We start from the raw sequence: 19,468 nt of genomic DNA, 5'->3' as shown, positions 1-19,468 counted from the left end.
ATAAGGTCTTCCCTGAGTCTCCATGCCTCCAGGTTAAATACCCCCACCTCTCATCTGCTCCTCATTACTTTCTAGACCTTTCTCAGCTCTTGTCTTTCTCAGGATACATTCTAACACCTCAATGTCTTTCTTGTCTTGAGAGGTCAGAACTAGACACCGGATTCAAGGTGTGGCCTCACCATTGCTGAGTACAGGAATCACTGTCCTGGTCCTGCTGATCACATTGTTTCTGATACAGGTAAGAATGCCCAGACAAAAAGGGAACTCAAATATAGTTCACAAGAACAAACTTGTTCAGCTTTGGGAATTATAAACCTCCAAGTAGGGTTATAGACCTGGAGAAACAGGGCTTCCAAAGGGGTAGTAGCCACTTTGGATGTCACTGGGAGACTCACTCATGAAACTTTCTGGGACTGGAAGCCTGGAAGAGAATAAAACCAGCAGATGTTTGATAACCTTAGATCTCCTGTTGTATGCTTCTTACTGCCCAGGGATGAAATGAGCTGTATAACTAAACATAGACAATATGCTGATATCAGAAAAGAACCCCAAAAGCTGCCACTACCATGTCCTTGCACATCAAGACACGAAAGAGGCATCAGGACTTGAACATGAAGCTAGCACCAGTTCTCATGATCTCTCTTGGAGCACTTCTACATTATTTATACACAGACCCACAACAGAGCCCAGCATCCTATAAATGGGGTGATGACTTCACTTCAAAGCACAGGAAAGGTTGACAAAAAGGAAGGAAAAAACCCAAAAAACAACCTTGCAACCAGTTTCATAACTATGATTCTGCTTTGGTTTCAGGCATAACTTTAATTTCCTCATTCCTGTCTTGATGACATGCCAGCAGTGTTATCTGCCTAATGCTGCACAGCCTTCCCTCCTGTGCAAAGGCTGAACGAGCTCCTGACAAACATTTCTAGTGGAGACTGCAAAAACAAAGCTGTGATCTTTAAGAAGATCCCATGACTCTTTGTAAGGGGGGGGGGGGGTAAAAAAACCCACCACTGCAAGGACTTTTTTCCTTTTTAGTTCAGTAGTCTTGAATAAAATGGCACAAAATGTAAAAATATAAAATTAATTCATACAACTGAGACTCATGAAAGACTTCTGCTGGAAGGAAACAGAGTCTTTGAGAAGCATCACTCCAAAGTAGGGCTCCCCTGAAGAGCAGACCACTTCTGAGTTGGATCAGGTCTGCCTTTATTTGTCACAGAAATGCAGGACAGCCTGCAGAGTAGAGCCTGACTTGGAAATAGCAAAGTTTTAGTTTTTTGAAAGCTATATTAAAAACAATGGAAAGTGAAATGATTCAGTTATTACAGTTGCAATGCTGAGATGCACAGGCCACTTGATATCTATCCTTTACCATCTTCTAGTAGGGCAGATCAAGATTATCAAGAAAGATTATCAATAAGATAATCAAGAAAGCTCAAGTAACATTTTCACTGGTTTAGGTTATGCGCTTTAATTAAGTACAGATGAGCCCCGATTTCTAAACATTTTCTTTTTTAGAGCATACAAAGCACTATTTGGATACAATTGACTAAGGAGTATTTAGCAGGCCCTTCGGGCCAAGCGGAACGCACTCAGAGGTCCCATGTATTTCGTGTCGCGCTGGCTTTGATGCATTTCTGTCATCTAAACAGAGAGCGCTCTAAAAGCATTACCGCAACCGATGCAAAGAGCTTTCTAAGATCTTCTCAAGGTAACTTTTTCAGATAGGAATTGCACCAAAATAAACGGGGATGGGGAATGGCATACAACACACCAAACCAGAGGCGATGCAGGTTAGTATTGCCAAAGACCGGCTCTCAGCACGCTGCCACAGCCCCCGCACCAGGGCTAGTGCCGAGCCCCTTTTAGCCGCGGGGCGGCCGGGAACGGCGGGCGGGCCGGCTGCTTCTTCACGCACCCCCAGCCGCAGCCGCCTGCCCCAAACACTCGGTTCTCCCCTTTCTCCTCCAGGGAACACCACTCCGCAGCGCTTTCTCCGCTCCTCCCCTCCGCCCGGCCGGGCCCAGCGCAGCGCCGCCCGCCAGGCCGCGCTCACCCCACCCCCCCCGCACTCACGGCCTCCTCGGCCCTCCGGGCGCCCCTGGACACCGCGGCCCTGGCGGACCCGGAGCGCGTCCATACGCGGTGGCTTCTGAGCGCCGGGGGCTCCAGCGAAATGAACTCGGAGCTGGACTCCAGGAGGTCGAAGGGGGGCCGGCGACAGCGGCTGTCGCGGGCAGCCATGCGGGGCGGGCAGGCAGCGCTGCTCCGCAGCACCACCATGGCGGGGGGAACGGGACGCGCCCCGCGCCCGCCGCCGCGCGCGCCGCCCGGATCCCTCCGCCGCGCTCCCTCCCGCCCGCTCCGCCTGCGGCGCCGCTCCCGCCCGCGCGGCGGAAGGGCACGCGGCGCACTGCGGCCGCGCGTTTGGCGCCCAAAACTCGGAGCGCTGCGGCGCGGGGCGGGGCTGGCCCGGCTCGTCCCACTCCGCTCCGCCCCGCCCGAGGGTCCCTGCGCCGCCGGCCGCCCCTCCGGCTGTACCTGCGAAGTGCCCGCGCCCAGCCGGGATGGCTGCGGTTTTCTCGGGAATGGCGTAGCGGCTGCCTCCACCGGGCCCAGCGCTTCCTGCTTCGCCCTCAGCCCCGCTCAGAGCAGCCATGGCGCGGCCCGAGGCTGGTTATGAGGCGGCGGTGCCGCCCCGCCCCGCCTGCACCTACAGCAGCTGCTACTGGTAAGGGAGGCGGGGGCGGCTGAGCCGGTGCCCCTCGCACGGCCGCGGGGCGCGGGACAGCCCGGGGCGCCGGGTCAGCCCGGGGCGCCGGCACAGCCCGGGCCGCCGGGACAGCCCGGGGCGCCGGGTCAGCCCGGGGCGCCGGGTCAGCCCGGGGCGCCGGCACAGCCCGGGCCGCCGGGACAGCCCGGGGCGCCGGGTCAGCCCGGGGCGCGGGACAGCCCGGGCCGCCGGGACAGCCCGGGGCGCCGGGTCAGCCCGGGGCGCCGGCACAGCCCGGGCCGCCGGGACAGCCCGGGGCGCCGGGACAGCCCGGGCCGCCGGGACAGCCCGGGGCGCCGGGACAGCCCGGGCCGCCGGGACAGCCCGGGGCGCCGGGACAGCCCGGGCCGCCGGGACAGCCCGGGGCGCCGGGACAGCCCGGGCCGCCGGGACAGCCCGGGGCGCCGGGACAGCCCGGGCCGCCGGCGGGAGCGGCGCGGCTCTGGGCTGAGCACGCTCAGGGCTCGTTTCTCGGCACGAAAAATGCAGTTGGAGGAAAACAAAATCAACGACCGGTTATTGTGTTTTGCAGCGAAGAAAACGTTTGGAAGCTTTGTGACTACATCAGGAGTCAGGATCGGTACCCTTTAGAAGAATTTTATGCTGTTTTCATATCCAATGATAAGAGGATGGTGAGTCAAGGGGATGCGATCAGAGCCAGCTAGGGAAAAGCCCGGGCCTTCCGACCGCAGCCCGGTGCAGGTGAGAATGGTCCCAGCCCAGTGTTGGGAAGTGAGCCTTTAGCCCAGCCTGTAGGTGAGATACACCCCAAACCTGTTTTGTAGCTCACTTTGCCTCGGAGGTGTGCCAACCACACCGCCTGAGATCTTTTAATTATGCACTGCATTCAGGGCAGTAGAATGAGGCATGGTGACCCTGTGAGCTGTGGGAGTAATTCTGTTTGTAATCTGTCAATATAGGAGAATAGTTATCTTTATAAAATCATAGAACCATTAATAACCATAAGGTTGGCTAAGACCATCAAGTCCAACTGTTAATCTAGCACTGCTGTGTTCATCACTAAACTATATCCTCAAGTCTTTTGGATGTTTCCAGGGATGGTGATTCCATCACACTTCTTTTTAATGTGGTCCAGAATAGTATCTCCAACTTCATGCTCCTGAGAGAGAAACTAGAAAAAATTTCTTACTGCAATACAAATGTAAGCTGAAGAAATTGATAGCTTAGCAAAGAACTAGCCAGTTTGCCTGAAAGGAATCTGTATTAATCTGAAAGATTTTATTCACTTCAGGTTCATTTATAACTTTCAGATTCCACTCTGGAAGCAGAAATCTGGACATGGAGATGAGCCTGTTGTCTGGGTAAGACATTCATTACTCTCAAAAATTTTGAGTGTGTGTCTCTGTAGTTGATAGCTGCAGGATCACACATGGGCATGGAACAATCTGTTCCATCTGAACATAAAGGAACACTTTCTACTCCGAGGGTGATGGAGCATTGGAGCAGGATGCTCAGAGGGGTTGTGGAGTCTCCATGCTTGGATATTTTTAGAAGCTATCCAGACACAGTCCTGGGCAGTTTGCTTTAGGAGAGTGTCATTGAGCAGCAGGTTGATGTCCTTAAGTCCCTTCCAACTTCACACATAGCATTGTTTTGTACTAATATTTATAATTATTTTACAACAGATTTATAAATAGCCTAAATCTGGTGCTCCTTTGCACCCTCCTTCATAAATTAATAGCAGGACAATCAGTAAAACCTATAGGTGACAGATCTTAATTATAGTAAGAATGCATAATAGATTTGTGTAAATTATTATCTGGGTATTGAGGCTGCCAGCTCTGTGGTATTGTAGGTAGATGACTCTACTTGTAAGAAGTAGATGGATGAACATATTTATGTAGGCCTGCCAGATGATAGAAGAGTGTAAGTTATATGTGTTTTTAGGTGTCAGCAGTGAAACTGACCCATAAACAGTGGCTTTGAAGTGTCATTTGATCAGTCAATGTAGTTCAGTAATTGCTGATGCAGAATTCCTTGGTATCCTTGGTATCCTTATATAGTCCTTTCAGTTATCTGGTACAGAAAAAACTATTTCTTGTGGCAATTTCTGTTTCTGAAGTTCTGCAGAGTAATCTGCAAACTTGTGAAGTTTTCTGATTTCTGAATCATTCACTTTCTTCCAAAATATTGGTAGCTTTCCAGTACCAAAAAAAAAACAAAAACGATTTGGTTTAAAAAGAGATCCAAGTGCTACAGAGAAGACCTAAAAGGGAATAGCAGAGTCAGGAAACACCATGGCAGAATGTGGATTTCTCGTAAAAATTCAAGCATTCAAAGGTCTTTTAACTTTGACATTTCAATGAATGATAGGTTGTGTAAAACTTGTAAACTAATTTTTCTTATACTCTCTAATGGGTTATTCTAAATATTGTTGAATACAGTTGTGTATATATATACTGGTCTGGTGAAGCAGATTGCCCAAATCTTTTTAATTTAAATTTCTTTGTGGTTTTAATATTGAGAGTGTCAAAAGACAGTGCTCAACCCTTTTTGTGAGTGGATTAAATGTAAAGTAAGTTGTTAGGGGCTACCTTCAATTTAATTTTGGAAAATGGCAGTGCACATACCTGACCTATAATGTAACTGCAGTGTCCTCAAATCTCCACCTGTATTTCTTACAAGTTAAGAAGTCAAAACTGCACTGAATAACCTAAAAGTCTTGATAAAATAGTTGCATTGAAAAAGTGATGTAGTACCCACAGATAATTTCCTGTAGCAGCTCTTGAAGCTGGGAAAAAATGTCTTACCCCTGTGGTCCTCCTGATGCGAGCTGTTCGCTGGTTTTTCAGTGGTGTGCTGGTTTTTCAGGTGCTTCTGGCAGCTGAACACTCGACACTCAAATTCACAGACCGTGTTACTGCAACGGGTACAAAATCTCTTACTAGAAGAGATCACTAGGTAACTTTAATGTTAATCTATCATTTTATCTTGTGAGTTTATTTATGACTGGGTCTAATAAAAAATGTTTAACCAAACAACTTTGTGATTTGGTGCGGAACATGAGAGAGATTTTCTGTTTTCTTAGGAGTAGGGTATACTTTAGTTTGCTGTTTTGGCTTAAAGCAAAGGAGGCTGCAAAGGAATGGGAAGAATAGCAAGGTTTCTGGAAGACTAAATGGGCAAGATAGACATTAGGAAATCTCTCTCCTGCTGCCAGAAATGTTACAGGCTTAATATTCAAGGACAGCAAGCAGGCTTTAAAAAATGGATGGGAAGTTATGCTTTTAGGAATCCTTTTTTTTTTTCCACTCTCTTTGCCAGTTTCTTATTAACTGCTGTTGAACTAATGGCAATTCCCCTTCTTCCCAGGACTACCATGTTATTCTACTTCATCTTTCCAGTGGGGAGCAGAACTTCATTTATGATCTTGACACAGTGTTGCCGTTTCCATGTCCTTTTGATGTGTACAGTGTGGAGGCCTTTAGGTTGGATGACAGCCTTCATCCAGAATTTCACAGGTGATGACATGAAATATAAAGAACTATGGATGTTATTTCATGAAATCAAAGTTTAAGTTCTCTTTGTGTATGCATAGTGACAGAGGGTTCTTTACTATACTCCAGTAAAATAAATGCATTGTGTTACTTTTCTAAAGCTCTTTGCCTTAGTCATCAAAAGCCCTTTTCTACTGTAGCTTCATGTTAACAACTTGGCTCAATGCTCCTGGTTTGTGTATTTAATAACATTAGTGCTCCTTGATGAGAGGAAAGTGCTCTTATTCTGAGTGATTAGTGCAGTATTGTGTGCATGCATCTTTTAATACAATTTTGCATTTTGTTTTTAGAAAAATCAGAATGATTCGAGCAGATTTGTACTTGAAGACATTTGCTTCAGACAGATCTCATATGAAGGATGCAAATGGGAAATGGCAAAAACCTCCTCCTCCATACCCTTGCATTGAAACTGCAGGTGAGCTCCCAGAACTCCTTCCTGTTTACAGTGCTGAATGAAGTAGTCTAGGATGCACATGGGAAATAAACAACTTCTATAACATTTGTCCAGCCAGCTTATTACTTCAGATGGGAAAAAATAGGGCTGTGAAGCATTTGGTACTCTCTTTTTTGAACATGTAGTCCAACATGCCTTCTGGCATTTACTAGTATCAAACATTTGTTACTGATATTCATAAACTGAGCAGAGAGTGAGAGGTAAGTAATACTGTTCTCTTGTTACAGCAGGGAACTGAAGCAGACAGGCCAAATTACTTGCTTAGGGATCACAAAAATTTTCACATAGTGATTATACCACATTCTAGCACACAGATCCCATTCTGGCAAAGTAGTGTTGGCAGGAGGAAGTTTTCAGTGTGGTGGGTTTGCCTGCATGAAGTGTTTGAGGTTTCTGTACCAGATGGATGGACCCCAGGATGTTTTAAGTCACTGGCAAGTTGTCAAGTTTTTCCCTAAGCCTTAAACCTCGTGTAAGTGGTAGCCTAGCTGATAGCCTTTGGGCCAGGCAGAGAGAGGGGCAGACTTGCCATCTATTCTGTAGAGCTGCTTAAAGCATTCTTCTCACACAGCATTTCAGCTTACTCTAATAATCTGTTTTGCAAGCTGAGTAACATTTGTCATGTGTGTGTTTGTTTGTTCTCTCATTTTCTTCCAAGGAAAGCATGGTGACATTTTGCCTTGAAAAAGCTTGAAAGAGTTTTCATGTTACTGCTCTGCATATTTGGTTTTGCTGAATTTTAATAAGGCAGTACTTTTACATGTTTATGTTAGAGAAGGGAGGGTCGAAGAAGCATGGTTCTGTCTTTATTCCAAGTGGTTTTAAGTTGCTGGGAAATTCTCAGTCTTTGCTTTAGCTTCTAAGGAAGGTTGGTGTTTCACATGAGAGTAGAAGTGAATTATGACAGTGAGCAGGAACACAGGTGTAGTCTTTGTTATGAGGCTTTAGGTGTTTTCTAAAGGTGTTTTAGGGAGTGTAGGATTTCTGAACTACAGTGAATGGTTCTCTGTTAGCTGGAGCCTCATAGGTGATAGGTGCCGAGAACTTCTTTGTCTGTGGAAACCTTGTTGTTTGATAGCTGAGAGCTAATGAAAGTATGAGGAATATAGATGAGGTCAGACCGGGAAAGCAAAAAATTCTATTCAAATCCAAAAGAGTAAAAACCATTACTTGTGGGTAGTAAGTTACATAATGATTCAAACAATTGCAGATGTGTATATGTATGTCTAGATTGGGTACATGACTCCATAGCTGCAAACCATGTAACTCTCCCCTTTTGTTTTCCTTGTGGTTTTTTTGTTTGGTTTGGTTTTGTTTGTTTGTTGTGTCTGGCTGAGTTTTACCTCCTTGGTGAGCAGCAACCACAGGTCTCTGCCATCCTCCAGATTCTTAGTGATGCTGGCAGATAGTGGAGGATATGTAGCTCTTACTTCCTCTTATGCTTTCATTCTTTGCTCTGTACCTTGCCATGCTGAATGAAATGTCCATAGGTCCATCCAGTCCAACGTCTGCCTGAAACAGGTATTCCGCAGGGCTCTGTCCAGTCTGGTCTTGAACACCTCCAGGGATGTTGATTCTACCACCTTTCTGGACAGTGTCCCAATGTTTGACCACTCTCATGGTAAACAAACAATGAATAAAGAATCCCAATATATAATCTGAATTTCCAGTGTTCCAACTTGCTTTTTTAATTTCTTGTCCTGTTGCCAGGCTCTTCCAAGAAGACTCTGGCTTCATTGTCCTACCTCTGATCAGGTAGATGTAGGCAGTAATAATGTCTCCCCTTCATCTTCTCTTTTTAAGACTGAAGAGACCCAGTTCTCTGAGCCTCTCCTTGAAGAAATGTTGTCCTGCACCAAACAACTTGATTTTCCTCTTCTGGGCCTACTCCAGTATGTCCATGTTTTGGGGATATTTGGGGTGGTTTTTTTTGTTCGTTTGTTTTTTTTGTTTGTTTGGTTGGTTTGTTTTTTTGTTTTTTTTTTTTTTTTTTTTTTTTTTTTTTGTTTTGTTTTGTTTGGTTGTTTTTTTTTGTTGTTTGTTTGTTTGTTTTTTGCTAACGAGCTCCAGATGGGCACAGTATTGCAGCACTGTGCTGATGTGCTGTGGTCTCCTGGTCAATTGGCTGAAAGAAACTTGTTACCCTGCACCCACTGAAGGTGAAAAGTCATTCACCAGGGAGCTTAAAGGTCTGAGTCAGAACAGGACTAGATAGTCTCAGATCTAGGATGTCTAGTTCAAGTGTTCATTTAGTACCAGTTCCTCCAGCTTTACTTTTTGTCTTCCTTTTGTATTCACTTGAGATACTTTGTAATGATGCCTGCTTCGATGTGCACAGTGCTGTGAGTCTGCGAGGAGTCTGCCTAATGTCTCAGCACAGTTTTATTGGGCGTAAAGCTGCCTTATTTTTAACTTGATGTAAAACTGGGTGGCAGACCTTTTGTTATCATTAAAGAGCCTGGGGCACTAATGTTCATGTCCATGCCAAATTCCATTGCAGATAACTGTTTTCTCCCTGCCGTTTCACTTAGATAGAACATTCTGCTTTCCATGTTGATTTGTGTTTGCATAAGATTAAATGGCTTGTATATTTCGTGTTACAGGTGACTGTAATATAGTGGCTGACAGAACTGACCCCATACTGTTTTAATACCAATTTATTTGTGAGGCACATTTCTATTAGAGTAGGTTGTTTTGGTTTTTGGTTGTTTTTTTCCCTTTCATTTAGAGTAGCCAAATTCCTAAGCTTTTGAGAAGATGCAAGGTTTTGTATTCCTTCTGTTCCTAAGCTTTTGAGAAGATGCAAGGTTTTGTATTCCTTCTGTTCCTAAGCTTTTGAGAAGATGCAAGGTTTTATATTCTTTCTGTATAACAGAAGGTTATATATTCCTTCTGTTATATGTCTTCTTTGATGTTTGTGGCAGTTTGACCCTACCTGGATGCCAGGTGCCCACCAAAGTTGCTGCAGATCTTCATGAGCTGCTCCAGTGTGACTCCCTTTCCACAGGATGCAGTCCTTCAGGAACAGGCTGCTCCTGCATGGATCCCCTACTATTGTTGCCCAGGGGCTGTGTACAAATCACAAATGGGACAGGACTGCTGTGGAATGCGTCTCGAGCTGTTTATTTTTTAGCATCATTCTCATTACATGGTTATGACAGTGGGAAGATGTCAGCAGCTCACATCTTAGGCAGCAGATCAAGAACTTAATGTTACAACTTACTTTAAAAGCTTTTTGACCACTCACACAAAGCAAAAGCATATTGACAGTAGTTCTATCTAATCACTATAAATACACATACCTTTGGTTAAAACAATGCTTGCTTATTTCAAATACAATACTTATTTGTAAACCTTAAGATACAATACACAGAGCTCCATTATTAAGCTTAGAACTTCTTAATATCTCACTAGATACACTGTTTTGCAACTTTTAGGGAGTTATTATACCCAAGCATTAATACAGATACTATTGTCCTGTTTGTCCTTTCTTTCTACTTCTTGTATAATTTTTCTGCTGACGAATCTTATAGCTACTGCTTAGCTCTAAATCGCCATCTTGCTGTCTCCAAGGCCTGCCTTTTGCAACGTGCCCAAAACCCTCTGATGTTAATGAATCCCACACCCTATGGGGTCACAAGTCCTGCCACCAAACTTGATCCAGCGTGGCTCCTCTCTCCCCAGGTCTGCAGGTCCCTGCCAGCTGCCTGCTCCAGCATGAGCTTCCTGTAGAGGTCACAGCCTCCTTTCAGGCAGCCACCTGCTCCAGCCTGAGGCTCCTCCATGGGCTGCAGGGCACAGCTGCCTCACCATGATCTTCACCACAGGCTGCAGGGGAATACCTGCTCTGGTGCCTGGAGCACCTCCTGACCCTTTTTCTTCACTGACCTTAGTGTCTGCAGAGTTGTTTCTCTCACATAATCTCACTCCTCTCTGGCCACAATTACTTCTGCGGAATAGCTTTTCTTAAATTTCTTAAGGGAAGAGGTACTGCAACAATTGCTGATGGGTTCAGCCTTTGCCAGCATCCATCCTGGAGTTGGCTGGCACTGGCTCTGTTGGACATTGGGGAAGCTTCTAGAGGAGCCAGCCCTACAATCCTCCCCTGATACCAAAACCTTTTGGAATTGAATTGAACAATCTTGATCATTAACAAATTAGGCATTTTTCTCCTAATAGTAACTCAAAGGGAATAAATCTTAAACTGTATTTGTCCTGCTCATGGGTTTGCAAAATAAATAATCAAAAATAAGCTTACATGGAGTCATAAATTCTAGTCTATGCCAAAAAAAAATGAAGCTGGCACAAGGTGATTTTTAAAAGCTTTTTTCCTGAAAGACAAACAACTCCAGTCCAACCAATAAAACAACAATAAAAATAATGCCCTCTCAGACTCCTCAGTATCTCCTCAGAACTTGCATGCTAGCATTAGGCTCTTGGATCTGGCTCTGCTGTAGCTGTTTTCCAGAATTAGGCCTCTGTGTCTTTTACTGGTGTTGCTCTGGCCTCTCTTCTCTGCTGCCACGAATGCCAGGAGGCTGGCCAACCTAACTCACCCTATCCTGTCCTCAAAGCTGCTCTGCTAGAATAAACATACCTGAGCTGCAGAGCATTCCCCTGGTCCCTCTTGTTTGCCAGTGACCTCCTGTTGAAAGAAAATAGGGTATTTTGTTCAAATAATAAAAAAATGAGATTTGGTCAACAGATTCTTTATTCTAGAACTGGTGAGCCCAACCTTGGGTTTTCTTTTAAATCTTCATTCCACAAATTAATGAGGTCTTATTCTGTTTAGTTTATGACTTAGGATGAGATCAGCCCTCCTTACTGCAAGCCTGTGTAAAATACAGCTTGCACAGTGCATTTCAAAATTACTCTGAACAGATGGTCATGTGGGTTATGTGAAAGTGTTAGTAGCAGCTCTAACACTGAAAAGCACTGGTTTGAATTTTAGTTCTCCCAAGGTGTTCAGTAGGACACTTACTGGATTGATTTATGAAAGCTTTTTATTCTTTTTATTATTAATAAAATCTCTGGTAGCCAATAATGATGGGGTTTTATTTGGGTGTTTGTAGGTTTTTTTAATTTTATTTTGAAGAGCTCAAATAGGACAGCTGAGAAATTTTGAAGAAACTGTGTATCAAACATATATGTAACCGGAAATCTGTTAGACAGAGACCCAGCAGATGTCTGCAGTTGCTTTCTGTATCTCCTCTCAAGTAGCAGCAGGATTCTAGTGAAAGTGAAAAGGCACTGATAGGGATACAGGTAACTCCTTTGCACTTCGTGGGAACCTTCTGCTGCTCTCATTTGAGAATAAAATTCCATTCTGTAAAGTTAGATCCTTACTTCATAAGCTTTTGTGGAAGTAATGAATCAAGTCAGATAGACACAATAAAGACACAACTAAAAAGTATTTAAATTGCCAGAGTGGCTTGTTGAAATTACACCACTTTCTATAAAAAATAATTTAAAGCGGTGAGCTGTGTTTTACATTGAGATCAACCAGGATGGTTTGCACAGTTAGTTATATCTTAGGGGTGGAGATCAGCAGCCCCCCAGCTGAGAGTGGGAAGAGTTCTTCTGACTTATCTCCCTGCTCAGACGAGGGAGGAGGATCTGAAGAGAGCTGTAAACACCTACACAAGTCTGTGAAGAGTCCAACTTTCTTTTAGCTGCCCCCAAGGTTTTAGGCATCAGCAGAACTGATCTTGGAGGCTTTGTTCCAGACTTCCTTGCTTCCAGCAGCCTTTGGGCAGCTGTTGTTACACTGAGTTAGTCCAAGGTCTGTGAGCCAAGCTGAGGCTTGGCTTAAACGCTGCTTTCTAACTTCTGTTGGGAGAAGCCACAAGTATCATGGCTAACAATGCCTGAGATAGTGAATGGCCTTTTATTTCATCCCTGCTTGGGGTAAAAGTGGCAGGCTTGATTAAAAAAAAAAAGTTATGCAGGAATCCTAGAACGGGACAGATACGTCTCATTTGGGGGGGGGGGGGTGTAACAAAGTTTGGTCAAAGAGGAAGATGAGTTCTAGGTATTGCACAAATGCAAGCTAGTATAACAGTCACAGCACCTGATGAGGACTGCAAGGGTAATATAAATCTTAAAATAATTCTGCTTCTACTGGTCTTGTAAAAATGTAGGATACATGCTCTATGCTTTTGTGGAGAGATCATCTTGGTTTGCCAGCCATAGCATCCAGGTGTATCTTTTATAAATTCTGATGTTTGTCACTCTTACCTGCTTCGGGAGGAGCACTTTGTGGTATTCTCATGCATTTTTTGCCAAACTGTTTTGTAACACTGTAATAAGGTCTAACACGACACGCACGGCATTCAGATGGAGCCGACGAGGAAGGAGCAGCATAGAGGGGCTGTTACTCCACGAATACAACGGGAGAGGTCTCACTAAGTTTTTCCCTACGGGTATCTCCCGTGCTGCTCCAGTGCCATCTACCGACAGGTTCATAGGCCGTCGCTCCGCACAGGAATGGACTTGTTTGCTTTAGTAAAACAATCTGCCACAATCCTTCCGATGTTAGAGAGTATTTCATTTCCTGCAGGCATTGTGGCAGGACCTTCCAAGTTGTGAACAGCAGCTGTGTTTGTAACTAGTAGAACAATCTCCTTTGGACTGCTTTATCATTCACAGAACAGTTTTATGACTTATTTTAGTATGCTTAATGTACATAAAGCAGGGAATTACTTATTTATTTAATCTTGACATATATGAAGAATCACCTCAATTTTGAAAAAGCATCTGGGGGAAAAATAACAGTTTGAAACTGGAAAACAGACTTAACAGTCCACCAGCAAGCAAGAGCGGTTACCCACTGCTAATTTGTTCTTGAGCTATGACAGCAAATTGCTGAGCTTGTGCTATTTTAAATTCCCACATAGGCAGAAATGATCCCTGTTCTGGCAGACTCACTTCAGCAGTAGGCCCATGCTTGGCTGGACATAAGGATTTTCTGTATGCAGGGTTCAAACAGGTTAACAAGAAAAGATATAGGGGCCAGACCTCAGAAGGGGTGAGACCTGGGATTAGGCAAATCACAAAGCTGTGCTATAGTGTAGACATGATGCAAACAGAGGCCTTCAGGGACTGGATAATGCCTGGTACTCCTGGGTCTGGGGTTCCTGAATATCATCTTCCTTTTCTTGCTTACACTGTCATAATGGTAAGCCTAGTTACACAAGCATTTTGCAGCTGGAGCAGATTCCATCCTTTGGATTTTATAATCTATTCCTTAGAGTCTCCTCTTGTTTGATTCTTAATCTTTAAATGCACACATGAGTCATCTCTGGTAAAGTAAATACTTAATACAGTGGAAGAGCTGTTAACAGTAAATCTGTAAAGTAAAACTGTAACAGTGGTTTTACCACTCTGTTCCTTAAACTCATTCTCAGACAGTTTTCTTTTAATGGTCATTTAAAAACATTATTGTGCACATCATAGGTAAGGAGTTAAAACAACAAGCCCATAAGAACTGAACCTCTGATCAGCATGGTTCTGAGTCAGCAAAGCTTGTACCTGGCCAGCTATGGAAAACGGATGTATATAGCACCAAAACCCAAAACTGCACACCAGCGCTTTTCCAGTGAGCTCTCTAGGATCCATGAATGGGACAGAATGGTTTCTACCCCTCCTGCAGGGAGCAGAGCAGATTAAATCCTGACAAAGAGCAGTCATGGTTACTTTTGTCTTGAAACTGTGTCAGTTAAACTTTTCCCCCTGACTTAATTCTGTTATTCAGTATTCACAAAAAAATAAGTATTTTCCCCCAGCCTAGTTTGTGCTCCTCATCACCTGAGCATCCCTCTTGGCTGGGGACTGGGTTAGGTCATACATCTCTTGCCCTCTGCATATTCTGGCTCTGCAGTGGGCCCATGTTCAGAGAAGAAGAAGTTCAGGGCTGGAGAGAAAACAAATACTGTAATCTGGAGAGTAACAAACTGCAGGTTTGTCAAGGGGCTAATCACTGCAACTTGAATTCCGACTACTGCTGTGAGCCTGTTTCTCTGTGGTCAGTGCAAAAGTTGACTCCTTTGACTTTGGTTCAGGACTTAAATGGGTAACTAATATCTCCCCTGCTTTTAAGTCAACCCATTTGTGTGAATGCAGGAAGACTGCATTGCACTTCCCTGTGTTACTTGTTATTTGCACTGCAGTTCTCTGACACTACTCGACCCTTCTAGCCTGCTGTTGCAGGGAAAAATCTTACCCACACATGCTAGTTTCTAGTGACTTACTGGATGCTTACTGATCCTGTAATGTTATTATTGCCATGGGCAGAGAGGGGACTGGGCACAAAAGCAATATTTCAGAGACTGGAAATAGATGTTTCTGTACCACCTTACAATTTGCAGAATCTTGCTGGAGTGAACTGAACTACTGAAGAGGGGTTTGGAATGTTTTATTGAAAGAGGTATATCTGTGCTACAGAACCTGCATCAGGAACTTAAATTTTTCCCTTTTCGGTCTCTTTTTTTAGATTCCAAGATGAACTTGGATGATTTCATCAGTATGAATCCGGAAGTGGGATGGGGCTCAGTGTTGTCCCTTTCAGACTTTGTGCATCGATTTGGCAGTCAGACTGATTACAGCTATTCCTTGGAAGGACAGTAAAGTGAACAAAGTTCTGGCTTGTTTTGCTGCTTTTACATTGTATTTATGGTTTACATTTTCTGTACATGGAATAGGTATTTGGAAATATAGAACATCCAGACAGAAATATCATGAACTGAATAAAAACCTTTATTTTAATTATGTAAGAATGCACTTAGTTGTCAATGTCAAATCAAAGGCAGACATGCCATCATAAGCATATTGCTTTTCGAGCTACTGTGCTGAAACTGAAAAGAGCTGCAAAAAAAGCTTTTGGAAAAATATGTGTATAAAATACTGAATATTGTAGCCTAAATTGCTACATGTTGTCACATTTTAAAAGTGAGATATGGTTTTCTTCATGTTGTGATTGCTGTCAATTATATGTAAACAGACAGTGCATCTCAGTTTCGCCACTAGCTTTACTGATTAGTCCTTATTTAGCAGAAATGTAAAGGGAAAATTGATTTAGTAGTTCAGTTGTGAACTCCCATGCACTATGTAAAACCAGGTAAGTATCCAGGTTTCTGTGCTGTAGCAGGGGAGAATTAAATCCTGCCATTTCAATGAAATGTTCTAGTGCTGACAGTTCCTGGAAGATGCAGCTGCTATTTTTGCTTCTCATGCTGGCTGTGCATTCTCCTCTACTGCCATCTTCTTGCACTTGGTGTTTGTTTGGCCTTGTGGTAATTCTGACATAAAGCAGGAAGTTTTGTTGAGGTGTTTTTTCTGCCTCTTGGTTCCTTGACCTGGTCTGCCATGAGGTCAGACAGCTGCTCCTGCTGGTGTAAGAAAATCAGCAGGGCCATATGGCTGGGGGGAAGGGAGTGAGAAAGCCTCCCCGTTCAGGGTTCTCTGCTGTGGAATATCCTTAGAGGTGATACGAAGCTGCATCCCTCCAGGGCATCCCAGGAAAGCCATCATGCTGACTGAGGATTTGGAGCAGTCTCACATTTCTTAGAAGACCGCCCTAAACATGGAATTGCAGAAACAGGCTAAAATAAGGTCTTTAATTCTTGGCTTTAGACCAAGAATTTTGGTCTACTTTATACCCTAATTTTTGTTCTACTTTATACCCTAGCACATAATGGACTCACAGACTGGTAGAAGAACATGGGTTAGAAGGGTCAAGCAGTTGCTGGTCCAGTCTCCTGTTCAAATGAGCTCAGACCAGGCTGCTCAGGGCTTTAGCCAGTCAGGCCTTGGAAGCCTGCTGGGACTGAGACTACAATAAACATTTGTGATACATTTAATTCCTGTGAAGAAAAGCATAGTAAAGATTTTAAGTATTAAGGGATCATTTTATTTGTAAGTAAAGAAAAATATCAAAACTTGTAAGGATCTTGTATGTGTTACATAGCTAAATTGTTATATACATAGGGTATCACTGTATCTCTCATCAGTTCTAGGGAATTTACTCAGTATATAAACAGCAGAGACAGCCAACTGAACAACTGTGGGATTGATTCACTGCATCCACACATCTCTTTCTGTATCATAAGGGCTGCTGAATATAGGAACTTAAACTTTCTATTGCCAGATGCAGCACAGTTGGTTGCCTGTGCAGACAGGCTGCTACTACACATACTCCTTGAGTGCCAGCATGGACTAGTTAGGAGGCTGTTTGTTGGGACAGTTGATCTGCAGTTTCTGTCACTCTGAATCAGCATCACCAGAAGAAACTGATAGGAAGCTCAGGATTCCTGATAAGCTGGTGCACGAGCCCTCCCGAGAGGGGACAGCTGGATTTACCCAGATACTCCTGTGTAAAAGGTCTGATGTATCCATGTTTGGATGAAACAGCAGCTCTTTCTGCTTGATGCTGATGTAGCAGGCACACTCTGAGGGAATGAAGATGTTGGTACTTACTGGTTCTAGGTGATGTTAAGGCTGGTTGTGAGAGTACAGAGCAGCAGCAGTTTGCCTGCTCAGCTCCGTGTAGCTGCCCGTGCACTGCGTTAGACAGAGCAAAAGTGAGAATGTAAAGATCCACGTTTCAGACAAATGGGTTGTGTTAAGCATTTCTTACCCTTCAAGTGGTTGAGTCTCATAGACACAGAGTTCCTGTGCATTGCTCAACAGGCCCTTTAAGTTGTTACAGAACATGAGGTTCTCATCCGTCCCTACTTGAGTATGTCATTTGATTTAACCTCAGCTGGTTTCCGGTGCCTGAAATCTGTGACACACTCCCTTTAGTGGGGGTCAAGACACAAGAGTCTGCCTCGTTTAATCTAGTTTCAGCATCAAGACTGTTAAGAAGAATAGTCAAAACTATTATTCAGAATATGCAAGTTTTAAAAAAAATCAATGTGAAGAGTTAATCCTTTTCCTCTGTAATCAGTCTGAACAGGTGCTTAATTTTACATGTGTCTGGCTGGGTGTGTGTCATTATATCTTTTCTATAATTAGCCACCTTTGTGTGGCTCTTGTAAAAAGTTGTCGTTCCAGAGGGATCAGTAGAAGCCAGAGAATTATTTAATTCAGTGCTGAAGATGGTGGTAGTGTGGTGTTGTCTGTCTAGCCCATCAAGTCTGGGGGCATTTCATCACCTTTCAGGTGGGCATGGTATCAGAAGGAAAGAATTCAGGAATACTTCAAGTGCTCATTTAGGGCCCAAAATAAAAAGATAAGCTACTCACTTCACTGCATTTATGAGAAACCAGCTCTTTTCTGGTGCTGATTAGTCCTAGTGTCCCATCAGAAGGACTAAGTGACTTCCCTCCTCTTTTTGATCCTTTCTCCAGGTAAGCCTATTTTGTGGAACTTGCTGTATTTAACCTCTGCTGTTCCCCCACTGAACACCACAGTAAGTTGCAGACAGAAAAGCAAAGTTTGTTGAGAGCCACTTTGCCATGTTCCTGCAGAAGTATAAGCAAAGAACTTCCACTGTAAATCTGATGGCAAGAAGGCAACTTTATTGCCAGACATCACTAATTGTCAGCTCTGTGACCAGTGATGTATTTAAACACCTGATTCAAACAAGTTCATACCACAGTCATGGGTACATGTGTGGGGTACATTGTATGGCAGAGCACAACTGCTGGTCCTCAGGTGCAGCTCCAGGCTGGCCAGTGTAGCCACCCAGCTGAAGTGGTGCAGAGGGACAGCCTCACTCCTTGATGGAGGGGAACTGGGCTCATGCCACTGAGAGGTGGGAAGTGATAAGAAAGCATTGATGGGTGGTTGTCTGGGGTGCACTGGCACAACAGGATCAGCCTGTGCTCACTTATACTCCATACTGTCTGTAGCCCTTGAGACTTTTAATCTTTACTGTGCTCAGATGCTTTCCCTCTGTGTCCAGGACAAAGATGTGCTCCTTGTGCACTTTCAGTACAATGATTTCCCATTCCCTTTCAGCCTTCTTTACTTTGTTCTTTTCCATAGTGATGTCTTTCTATTGTCCAGTAATTACAGTTTTTATGAGCTTAGAGCCCCTAAGTCGTGGGTTTTTGGACTAGGCAATCGTTGAGTAAGGCATTGAAGAAAGCAAAGAGAAACCCTCCTGCTCTCAGGTTAGTTACAATCCGATGGTCTTCCAACTTCTGTATTCTGTCGATCACTGGAAATTCTCCAAGCCTTTTATTTCTAGACATCATAGGGTGAGACTCTGATAGCCTCATAATGGGGGCATATCCCATCTCACAGTGGTTCTTCCCATCTCCAGCAGGCTACTGCAGCAATAAGCTGCAGCATGAGATGGAACACCCACATCTGTCCTGCCTTTTTCTCTTCTATGCTGCTGCTTTTTATCTAGGAATATAGTTTATTTGATAAATAACGTCTTTTATTCAGCTGTTTGTGGCTTTAGAAAAATAGACACTTTTGTCTGGCATGCATTTGTTTGGTCCATGCATTTTTGCAAACTTGTATGCAACCAGGTCTGTCCTGAGAAAATCCCATTTCTTGGTTGGCCAGCAGAGAGAGCAGTCAGCATTCAGTGGATGTGCAGGTTGGGACACGGACAGAAGTGGTTCCCTGCACATTCAGCCCTGCTGGTAGCTGTCACAGTTAGAAATGAGTCCTTCTGACAGCATTGCAGAGGTGATTTGTATCCTGCAAGGCTGTGGCTTAAGGCTGAGGTACTGCCCTCGACTGCCTGAACCTGTAATGTCA

At 44.2% G+C, this 19,468-nt stretch overlaps 2 protein-coding genes across 3 annotated transcripts in view; one reads left to right on the top strand and one right to left on the bottom strand.

Moving 5' to 3' along the window:
• The window catches only part of ATAD2 (ATPase family AAA domain containing 2), a 29,706-nt gene extending 27,071 nt beyond the window's left edge, over positions 1 to 2,635 (bottom strand). Inside the window, exon 1 of one of the 2 annotated variants that reach the window (XM_031504078.2) lies at positions 2,548 to 2,635. Coding sequence is in view for 1 of the 2 variants with exons in the window: in XM_021546575.3 (XP_021402250.1) it covers positions 2,083 to 2,289 (207 nt within the window). In the remaining variant the exon portion in view is untranslated. Of the gene's footprint in view, positions 1 to 2,082; positions 2,340 to 2,547 lie in introns of those variants that run through there. The other variant, XM_021546575.3, reaches the window with a different exon arrangement.
• NTAQ1 (N-terminal glutamine amidase 1) lies at positions 2,631 to 15,757 on the top strand. The gene is made up of 6 exons (XM_021546576.3): positions 2,631 to 2,737; positions 3,312 to 3,411; positions 4,051 to 4,101; positions 6,113 to 6,261; positions 6,588 to 6,712; positions 15,243 to 15,757. Exons 1-6 carry the CDS (start codon positions 2,664 to 2,666, stop codon positions 15,374 to 15,376), a joined length of 633 nt encoding a protein of 210 aa, XP_021402251.1. The 5' UTR covers positions 2,631 to 2,663; the 3' UTR covers positions 15,377 to 15,757.
• Positions 15,758 to 19,468: the final 3,711 nt, after the last annotated feature.

The sequence above is a fragment of the Lonchura striata genome, chromosome 1 (genome assembly GCF_046129695.1).
Source record: "Lonchura striata isolate bLonStr1 chromosome 1, bLonStr1.mat, whole genome shotgun sequence".
In the NCBI taxonomy this organism is placed as follows: Eukaryota; Metazoa; Chordata; class Aves; order Passeriformes; family Estrildidae; genus Lonchura; species Lonchura striata.
Note: the sequence above shows the minus strand (reverse complement) of the source record. Positions and strands in the feature narration are given on the sequence as shown.